The sequence below is a fragment of the Liolophura sinensis genome, chromosome 2 (assembly GCF_032854445.1).
Source record: "Liolophura sinensis isolate JHLJ2023 chromosome 2, CUHK_Ljap_v2, whole genome shotgun sequence".
In the NCBI taxonomy this organism is placed as follows: domain Eukaryota; kingdom Metazoa; phylum Mollusca; class Polyplacophora; order Chitonida; family Chitonidae; genus Liolophura; species Liolophura sinensis.
The window spans coordinates 2565009-2576640 of record NC_088296.1 but is presented as its reverse complement, the minus strand read 5'-3'; the positions used below and the strand labels follow the sequence as shown (position 1 = coordinate 2576640).

The 11632-nt window shown below is 42.7% G+C and overlaps 1 protein-coding gene across 1 annotated transcript; it reads right to left on the bottom strand.

Annotated features, from left to right (window-relative positions):
* Positions 1 to 278: 278 nt before the first annotated feature.
* On the bottom strand, positions 279 to 11347 carry LOC135463211 (zinc finger protein 595-like). The gene is made up of 2 exons (XM_064740524.1): positions 11317 to 11347; positions 279 to 4464 (listed from the first exon to the last, which is right to left on the bottom strand). The coding sequence occupies exon 2, from the start codon at positions 4072 to 4074 to the stop codon at positions 1849 to 1851; it is 2226 nt and encodes a 741-aa protein (XP_064596594.1). The 5' UTR covers positions 4075 to 4464; positions 11317 to 11347; the 3' UTR covers positions 279 to 1848.
* Between the last annotated feature and the right edge of the window lie 285 nt (positions 11348 to 11632).

The window sequence follows — 11632 nt, the reverse complement described above, 5'->3', positions numbered from 1 at the left end:
CGTTGTGGGAAGGTCTGACAGGAACCTGCGGATGGTTTCCTCCGGGCTCCTCCTAGTTTCCTCCCACCATTATGCTGGCCACCGTCGCATATTTATTGATTTCTTTGATTGGTGTTTACGCCGTACTCAAGAATATTTCAGTAATACAAGGCGACCAGCATTATGACGAGAGGAAACCAGGCAGAGCCTGGTGAAAACCCACGACCACCGGCGTCGGTGAAATATTCTGGAGTACGGCGTAAACTACCAATCAAATAAATAAATGAATAAATAACGAAGACCGTGAACTTTTACCAACCACTATGTTCACGCTGCTATAGCTTCTTCATTATTGTCCTAATATGTGATCATCAGTGGACACTGAAGCCACAATTGATAATGAATACCATAACTGTTGAATTAACACGTTATTTAATACTGTGAGAAAGTAACCTGACAAGACCCCGTGGTTTACCGCGAACAATCTGAATTCCTTCATTCACATATGAAACAGAGAGAGAAATTATGTAAGTCCACAATTCTTGGGTATGACGTTAAACATTCTGTATCAAGCAAACAAATAATAGAAAGAGATGCGTGTAATACCATAACACTGATAAAATCTTTTTCACAGCAGACAGGGTTTTATTCTAAGTATCTAGAACAGAGGTTAACATGTAGCTTACATCACGCCCCTTAGCACCATGGACTGAACAAAATCATTTTAAAATGTTAAAAAGAAAAAGAAATATTATAGGATTCATGCATTGTTGAATTTCACTATGCGATAATTTTCTTCCAACACGTGACTTGTAAACAAACTTGACAAAAAGATTTTACATATAATCAGTAAAACATACAATTTTCCGCCCAAGAAAATACGAGGAACTCGAGTCTCCATACAGTTAACATTTAACTACACAAGAATGAAACCAATCAGTCGCTTTCTCAGAAGATCCAAGGAAAAGTAATTGTACACTCCTAGACAGAATACCTTTTAAAATCCGATAAGATATATCAATAAAAAAGGTAGGTCCATTTTTGGTCCCAAACCATGTCTGCACGATGAATGTCCCGGGTAAATTCGAATTACATGGATTGGCAGGGTCCCATTCTGGTCCTAAACTTTGAATGCAAGATATCCGCATCCCTGGTTGCTGTCTGAAGAAAACTAACTACATGGAAAGACAGGTCCCCTTCTGGTCCGATACAATGTTTTCATGATGCCCACACAACTTGTGGCTGCCAGACAAATCCCTGGACCTTATTGCACAGAGAGATTGTAGTTACAATCGACTGTTAACCCTACAATTGAGTTTACAATTCACTGTAAAAATAAGCTGTACAAAGAAATTGAAAGGTAGTTGTAAATTTTTTAAGTTACAATCGCAATCGTAGGCTAAATTTGATTCGTACATAAAAGTAGCATGTGTAAATGGACAATATACCGGTGAATAACTTTTCTTACCTTAAACTTCAAAAGATTTCAATCATAATAATTCACCACTGAAAAAACACGTTAGAAAATGTAACATCTTTTTCAGGCAATTACATTGCGCATCGAGTAGAGAAAAGCACTAACAGTCTACGTAATCTATGTATTTCTAATTCGCCTTAATTTAGGGCGACTGTAAGTATTTACAGTGGGGTGGACTCGATTGTAATTTTGAGTGCAAGTTACGAATATCGCAGCCTACAATTCCTTCGTGGAAGAGGGTGTCGATTGAAGGCTACGACCGAGATTTTAGTGATTTATAATGCCTTTGTGCAAGCGGACTCCGGTCTTTCGATGACTTGTGAACTTCCCAGGAAATGGCAACTTTTTCGGATAGACAGGCCCCATCCTGGTCCGCCAGCATATACACGCCGCTAGCCGCTGTCTGAGAATTCGCCAGGAAAGCTAATTTTATCTATAGGCAGGTCCCCTTCAGGTCCGTGACGCCGATGGTGCTTCTGTAGTCCCGACTTGGTGGCACATCGCTGTGGACAGTACTGACACTGGTACGGCTTCTCGCCTGTGTGGGTTCGTACATGATCCGACAGGTGATGGTTCTGCTTGAAGCCTTTCCCGCACACCTCGCACGTGAAGGGTCTTTCTCCCGTGTGAATCCGAACGTGGCGCTGGTAGTCCGTTAAATGGCCGAAACCGCGATTACAAAATTCGCAAACGTGCGTAATAATGCCCTCGTGGCGCCGCATGTGTCTCTTGAGCCCTCCCGCACACTTGAAGCCTTGTGGGCATACATCGCACTGGAAAGGTCGGGCGTTCGTGTGGGAGAACATATGTCTTTTTAGCGCCCGTTTGCTGACGAATCCCTTCAAGCATTCAGGACAGATGTGCGTTTTCTCTTCGGAATGAAGCTTCTTGTGCCCGTTGAAAATCCCCCTTGTGGCGAAGGTCTTTCCGCACACGGGACAGACGAACGGCCTTTCACCCGTGTGAGAGCGCTTGTGGTCTTGCAGATCACAGTTGTATATAAACCCCTTGCCGCAGACTTCACAGGTCAGAGGCTTTTCTGTGCTGTGTGTTATCATATGGCGGTTCAGCGAAGTCCGTGAGGTGAGTCCACGACCACACTGCCAGCACACGAACGGTTTGTTGGAAGTATGCTGTTTCAGATGATCCTGAAACTCCTCGCTACTGAAACATTTCTTTCGGCAAGTGAAACAAACATAAACATCAGGTTCCACTTTAACAGCTACGAACGTTGATCTGTTCCAAGCTTTTTTTTTACGCTTTTCTGGCAAACACGGATCAGCTTCTTTCTCAGTTTTCACCTCAAGAACAGGATCCATTCTGGATTCTTCTGGGGTATCCTTTTGCGTAGATGTTCCACTTCCGGATGAATTATCATCGCCATACACACATTTTCTGTCTTTCTGCACAAAATAATTTTCCATTTCTACATCAACACTTTCGTTTCCCGTCCTCTCACATTTCTGCTGGCCATATGAATTAAATTTCATTTTATCCGTACCATTTTCGACTTCGTCAGATGTACTTGCCGCATTCACAGAGTCTCTCGTGCCAATTGAGGGCGTTGTAATAGCTGTTCTCTTTGGCTCAGTTTTCGCAGCGTCGAGGGAGGTAATCTTGGTGAAATTATTTCGGGATGCATCTTCAGATTTCTGAATAGATTCCGACTCCTTCGTGTCTTCATCCTCTTCTTCAATCAAGTGCTGTCCCCTTCGGACATGCCTAGTTAAGGTGTCCTTCGTTTTGAAAGCCTGGGGACATTCGGGGCATACGTACGGCCTATGTTCATTGTGCTTCGCTAGGTGCGTCATTAAGCCTCCCTTGAAATCGAACCTCTTTGGACACTTCGGGCACTTGAGAGGTTTGTTCTTCTTGTGAATGCGCTCGTGTTGACGGAGGTTTTTTCGGCTTCCAAAGCTACTTCCACATGTTTTGCAGCTAAACGGTCGAAGGGCTGAGCGCGCATGTATCTTCAGGTGTTTCGTTAAGTATTTCTCTCTCGTGAGAACTTTGCCACAAATGTGACATGGAAAAGAAAGTTCTGGCTTTATGCCATGAATTTTCAGGTGCTCCTGTAATATGTGCTCCCCTATAAAATTCTGCTGGCATATATGACACGAATACGATGGTATCTTGCTCTCATCGACAGACGTTGACCCGTAGTTCTCAGACGTTCCTGCTATGTCCGTATTTTTGAACAGGCAGACCGGCACAGGTGTGGTTTTCGTTTCACTCGCCGCTACCATGGCCACGCCAGCATGACCTTCCCCTCCCTCCGATCCTGACGAATCTTCGCTCTCAGAGTCGTTACCGACGACACTGTGACTTTCTGTAGTGGTAACATCAGATGCAGGCCGGGGATCTTCTAGTACACTGGCTGGATGAGCATATGCCCGGGTTTCAGGATTCATCTCTACCTCTGTCCACACTTCAGTCGATTCCCCATCACTCTCAGGCTCCTGTTTGGGGAATGCGACTGCCCGGCCTGGCGTCTTTTGTTTACGCCTGGAAGAGCCTGTTTGTGTTCCCACAGGCGATGTTCCGTCCCTGGTGCAATCCAGAAGTGAGTCGGCTTTAGGTACCACACCATGGTACTGAACTTGACCTATCTCGGACATTCTGTGAAGTCTTAAAGCAGTTTCTAGGCTGCCTCACGGCACTGCAAAAGGCATTTTCAAATACACTTATCTCAACGGGTAAAGCTTTCAAACGTTAGATGTTGAGGAGAATGGCTGTTTTCGAACTGGTTCCGTCACAGTTTTACGCCGCTTAGTTTGATGGTTTGTATCTTCTAGCCTTTTATCAGGAATCCTAAAGTGAAGCGAGGACATGGAAAATTCTCGTCTCACTCAATTGTAAATTTCACAGTCTTTTCAGAAATTTTAGATGCCGGTCACGTGACCAATTCCAACATTCCATCTTCGACATCAGAACGATCAAAGCTCGGTCTGGCTATGCACGAATGAGATGTACATATGTACAGCGTTGGGACAGGGGCAGATCCAAGCCTGAAAATTAAAAGAAAAAATTTTTTTTTAACCATGGCAAATGTTTCATGATTCACATTATACATGTTTATGTAAAAATCTATCTTCTTTTCGTCAATGCGTGGAAAGGTCTGTCAGCAACCTACGGATACCTTCATCCCTGGTTGCTGTCTGAAGATAACTAACTACATGAAAAGACATGTCCCCTTCTGGTCCGATACAATGTTTTCATGATGCCCACACAACTTGTGGCTGCCAGACAAATCCCTGGACCTTCTTGCACAAAGAGACTATAGCTACAATCGACTGTAAACCCTACAACTGAGTTTACAATTCATTGTAAAAATAAGCTGTACAAAGAAATTGAAAGGTAGTTGTAAATTTTTTTAAGTTACAATCGCAATCGTAGGCTAAATTTGATTCGTACATAAAAGTAGATTGTGAAAATGGACAATGTACCGGTCAATAACTTTTCTTGCCTTTACAATAAAACTGTAAAGTTACAATCGCAATCATAGGCTAAATACGATTCGTATATAAGGGTAGTATGTGTAAATGGACAATGTACCAGTCAATAAATAAAAGAAAAAAAAATTATACATGTTTATGTAAAATATTTTATATTCTTTTCGTCAATGCGTGGAAAGGTCTTGCAGCAACCTATGGATGGATGTGGGTTTCCCCTGGCTCTGACCGACTTCCTTAATGTTCCACCCTAGTATTAGTCAAACATTCTAGAGTGCAGCGTAAAACACCAGTGAAATATGTAAATAAATAAATACATTAAAATATACTCTGGGTGAAATATTCTTGAGCACGGTGCAAAGCATCAATTAAATAAATAAATAAATGAAAATCCAGAAGAGTCCAAGTCATTATTTTGACCAAAAACACTTATTCTCTGGGAATAATACTTCACCGATTGCCACGATATGGCTGAAATACTGCCGATGTGGCGTTAAGCCATAATCATTCATTCACTCACCGACAAGTACATACGGATTCTTCAGCTATACTGCCATTTACTGAGTGTGCATAATGTACAAATTTACGCCAGCGAAGAACAATGTACAGCAACGAGAACAAATGTAAAGTTATACAGCTGAGTTCCACACGTAGAACGCAGGTTGCAGTCAAGGGGAGATAACTCTCAATGCAATACGCTCATATATATGATACAAGTTGCAACATTAAAACATGTGACTGTTTTGTCACTGAGGAAAATGACATAATACTACAGGGGTACACAGCCTATGGTTGAGTTTTTACTGTGAATAAATACACAAGAAAATACTGGACGCATTTATTTATTTATTTGATTGGTGTTTTATGCCGTACTCAAGAATATTTCAGATAAACGACAGGGGCCAGCACTGTGATGGAAGGAAACCGGGCAGAGCCCGGGGAAAACCCATAACCATCCGCAGGTTGCTGGTGGACCTTCCCACATACAGGCAGAAAGGAAGCCAGTGTGAGCTGGACATCCAACTAGAGGCTGCATATATGGACCCTCATGAAAACTTACTGCTCATGTTCACTGAGCACAGCAATCACTAACATGAGCTCCAACACTAACAGGTGTGCATGAAGTACTGAACATGTATACTACTGAAATTTCATGGGGCAGATACATGTGAAGGAGTCAGTGACTTGGCTCCTACAATGACAGGCACGGAATATCTGTAACAGTACACAGAGAAGGTACATGTACATGTAGATGAGTCACTCACTGCACTCCTACACCAACAGGCACAGAATACGTGTACAGACAAGGTAAATCTAGTGGAGTCACTGACTTGGCTCCTACTCTGACAGGCACTGAATACATGTAACAGTATACAGGGTACAGAGGAGGTACATGTAGGGGAGTCACTCACTGCTCTCCTACACCGACAGGCACAGAACACGTGTAACAGTATACAGTGTACAGAGAGGGTACATGTTGGGGAGTCACTGACTGGGCTCCTACACTGTTAGGCACTGAATACCTGTAACAGTATACAGAGCACAGAGAAGGTACATGTAGGGGAGTCACTGACTGAGCTCCTGCACTAAGAGGCACTGAATACCTGTAACAGTATACAGTATACAGTGTGCAGAGAGGGTACATGTAGAGGAGTCACTCACTTGGCTCCTGCACTGTTAGGCACTGAATACCTGTAATGGTATACAGTGTACAGACAGGGTACATGTAGAGGAGTCACTGACTAGGCTCCTACACTGAGAAGCACTGAATATATGTAACAGTGTACAGTAAACAGTGTACAGAGAAGATACATGTTGGGGAGTCACTGACTGGGCTCCTACACTGACAGGAACGGAATACATGAAACAGTATACAGTGTACAGAGAGGGTACATGTGGAGGAGTCACTGAATGGGCTCCTACACTGACAAGCACTGAATACATGTAACAGTATACAGTGTACTGAGAAGATACATGTGGAGGAGTCACTGACTGGGCTCCTACACTGACAGGAGGTGAATACATAAAACAGTATACAGTGCACAGAGAGGGTACATGCAGAGGAGTCTCTGACTTGGCTCCTACACTGACAAGCACTGAATACATGTAACAGTATGCAGTGTACAGAGAAGGTACATGTAGAGGAGTCACTGACTGGGCTCCTACACCGACAGGCACTGAATACCTGTAACAGTATACAGTATACAGTGTACAGAGAGGGTACATGTAGAGGAGTCACTGACTGAGCTCTTACACTGACAGGAACTGAATACCTGTAACAGTATACAGGGTACAGAGAGGGTACATGTTGGGGAGTCACTGACTGGGCTCCTACACTGACAAGCACTGAATACATGTAACAGTATACAGTGTACTGAGAAGATACATGTGGAGGAGTCACTGACTGGGCTCCTACACTGACAGGAGGTGAATACATAAAACAGTATACAGTGCACAGAGAGGGTACATGCAGAGGAGTCCCTGACTTGGCTCCTATACTGACAAACACTGAATACATGTAACAGTATAAAGTGTACAGAGAGGGTACATGTTGGGGAGTCACTGACTGGGCTCCTACACTGACAAGCACTGAATACATGTAACAGTATGCAGTGTACAGAGAAGGTACATGTAGAGGAGTCACTGACTGGGCTCCTACACCGACAGGCACTGAATACCTGTAACAGTATACAGTGTACAGAGAGGGTACATATAGAGGAGTCACTGACTGAGCTCTTACACTGACAGGAACTGAACACCTGTAACAGTATACAGTGTACAGAGAGGGTACATGTAGAGGAGTCACTGACTGAGCTCTTACACTGACAGGAACTGAACACCTGTAACAGTATACAGGGTACAGAGAGGGTACATATAGAGGAGTCACTGACTGAGCTCTTACACTGACAGGAACTGAACACCTGTAACAGTATACAGGGTACAGAGAAGGTACATGTAGAGGAGTCACTGACTTGGCTCCTACACTGACAGGAACTGAATACCTGTAACAGTATACAGTGCACAGAGAAGGTACATGTAGAGGAGTCACTGACTGGGCTCCTACAGTGAGAGGCACTGAATACATGTAACAGTATACAGTGTGCAGAGAGGGTACATGTTGGGGAGTCACTGACTGGGCTCCTACACTGACAGGAGGTGAATACATAAAACAGTATACAGTGCACAGAGAGGGTACATGCAGAGGAGTCCCTGACTTGGCTCCTATACTGACAAACACTGAATACATGTAACAGTATAAAGTGTACAGAGAGGGTACATGTTGGGGAGTCACTGACTGGGCTCCTACACTGACAAGCACTGAATACATGTAACAGTATGCAGTGTACAGAGAAGGTACACGTAGAGGAGTCACTGACTGGGCTCCTACACCGACAGGCACTGAATACCTGTAACAGTATACAGTGTACAGAGAGGGTACATATAGAGGAGTCACTGACTTGGCTCCTACACTGACAGGAACTGAATACCTGTAACAGTATACAGTGCACAGAGAGGGTACATGTAGAGGAGTCACTGACTTGGCTCCTACACTGAGAGGCACTGAATACCTGTAACAGTATACAGTGCACAGAGAAGGTACATGTAGAGGAGTCACTGACTTGGCTCCTACACTGAGAGGCACTGAATACCTGTAACAGTATACAGTGCACAGAGAAGGTACATGTAGAGGAGTCACTGACTTGGCTCCTACACTGAGAGGCACTGAATACCTGTAACAGTATACAGTGTACAGAAAAGGTACATGCAGAGGAGTCACTCCGTTGGCTCCTACACTGACAGGAATTGAAGACCTGTAACAGTATATAGTGTACAGAGAAGATACATGTAGAGGAGTCACTGACTTGGCTCTTACACTGACAGGTAAATGGTACACATGACAGTAAATGCTACACACGACAGTAAATGTTACAGATGACAGTACACGTTACACATGACAGTGAATGTTGCATGCGAAGGTAAATGTTACACACAACAGTAAATGTTACACATGAGAGTAAATGTTAAACACAACTATGAGAAGACTCTCTGAGCAGATATGTCATAAAGCAAGGAGTTAATAAGACTCATAGTGATTAAAGACCCAAATACGCAAAAAGATTATGAATCAGATGGGGTGAAATGAAACTGACCTTTCAGCCATAAGTTACAAGGCCTTCTGACATGTTCTAATAAAGTTCTAGTAAGTGTTCATTCTGTACAGAATTTGGTGTTGCAATCCCTGTGTACAAAAAAGCTTGTCACATTCTGTGAAGCAGACCTAGAGATGCCAGCACAGAGAATGGACCGCTGAGCCGCATGGTATCACAGCAAACTCCTTACAATTCTATGCTCACTTTACATCTCTACCACCACTAGACATGCAAGACAAGCTTGACTTTTGGAGCCTGTGCGACACAAGGAGCTTAGCCTTAACACTGGTCTCCTGCCATGGAGCTATTTAATCATTATTCTGAATTTCAGCAATAAAATTGTTTCAAATGTTGCCTAGAAACATGATGTGAATACTTCAGATCCGGAGGATGGATATGTATCAATTATTATCAGAAACAAATGCTCAGTTCTTGAGTTTTCTAACATCACTTCCTGCGGCATCACTGTGACCCTGGTGACCTAGGGGATTGTTCAAGGTTTCTGTACAAATTTTGCTAGTGGTGGCAGTGATGTAGACATATGGGTAGAGAACATCCACTGTAAGAGGAATGCGTACACAGACAAATTTTAGCAGTGACTGACCAGGTCTCTACAGCCTAACCATAGCTGCACTATGAAGAGGTCTGAGGGTTAGATGTCAGCAGATGTTCAACACATGCTGGATTGTTAAGAACTGACATACATATAGCTAAATGACCTCAAAAGTGTGTTCTAACAGGCAAATAAATGTCACAAAATCTCACTTTTGATACCGAGACTTACAATTTCCCTGTGGGATATCATCATACCTGACAATCCTACCTGGAGACACAATTGTAAGGTCAATACACCTCTCATAATGAGGCCAAGTAGGCAACTTACATGTAGTCAAAGGTAAACATTTACATCATTTATACCACAAACGTCCCTGTACAAGCTATTCTACCTAATCAGGGGCACACTTCCCATCGTGTAAATTTACTCTTCACATCTCTACCTGACATATACTGAAACCAATTCAACAGTGTTAAATGCGCTACCTCCATCTCTTACATTTCTGACGTTCATTCAGTCGACTTACAAGGCAAATGTCACAATGTTCAAATAAGGAGGGAGATCATTCAGCTCGTTGAATTATACTGAAACATGCAGAGTTCATGTGTTTATTCAGGCTCCTCATTTCCATTTTAATGTCGGTTTTTATGTTGACTGACGGAATTTTTCATTTCTTTGACAGCTCTCCAGTTTATGAGTCAAGGAAGCTAGAGAGCCTAAAATCTGGCAAACCTCTTATCTTTAATTAAAGGCAAAGAAATCAGTAAAATGAAGCATGTGTCCGATGAAATACATGTACCACTAAAAACTTTCCAGGAAACTAGCTGGATTTAGTTTTTTTTTGGACAATTTGTGACCAGTGACATACATAAGGTTTCTGCTACTTATTTACACACATCTGACTGCACTCACGTGATAGGGGTCCACATACTGCCAGCTGCTGGTAGATATTGTAGGAGGTTTTAGTGCTACAACTCACTGGTCATGAATCAATAAAAAGTCTTTACAACATTACAACATGCTTTCTTGGAGAATCTCTTTCCTGTCTAGTCAAATCACACAATCTAACATAGCAATACAGTACAGTAGGTTAACAATCCATTCATATCTATTTTACACGTTAATTAAAACAAGACAGAAGAGACATTCTTTCAAAATTTAGAGCTCACAACAACTTGTTCTATGGATCCTGCCATCTATCTAGAATGTCAAGAAGTGCTGACAGAAGATACTGTGGATAACCTAATGTCCAGATCATGCTGACTTCCTCTCCGGTCAAAAGTGTGAAAGTTTTGCCACCAGTCTGTGGAAACCCGTGGGCTTTGGTAAGTACGTCCAGCTTAGATTTGGGCTAACCATGTACGAAGATAGCCCTAGACTGGTGAAAAACCAAAAAAAATTAAAAAATAAGACATGAACTGGATTCGAACCTTCGACCTACAAGTCATTCTCAGTGGTCGTCTTAATCTTACACGTAGCGCAACGAATGCATTTTATATGCTGCTAAGCCTAAAATGAGAGGGCATAACAACAACAACGGTCAACGATCAACTGTTTCCACTGGATTCTTCCAGACATATGTCCTGCTTGGTCAGACGGTTTTGTCGCTTCAAAGAGAGGATCTTTTGGGCAAAATAAAATGGGAATAAAAGGACACAACACGCTTACAGTGAGCTAACTGTCACAAAATGTAAAACTTACAATCTCTTGTGGCCTTCGCTTTGTCCGGAATTCAATTACTCGCCACAACAAGGATGGTCACGTCTGAAATCTTAACAGGCTCTTCGACCGGAAAGGTTAATGTGGTTTGTCGTGACAATTTTGGATGTATAACCAGCTCACTCTGTTGATAAAAATGTGTAGAAAAATGTGTTTGTCAATTGTTTTGCGGACAGTAAGCTAAAATGTGTTTGTCAATTGATTTGCGGACAGTAAGCTTGGCGGTAAACATGACCTATTTCACACAGACTGAGATGCGGTTTTGAATAAACGACTAGCTGAAAACGGGTTCAGCCTG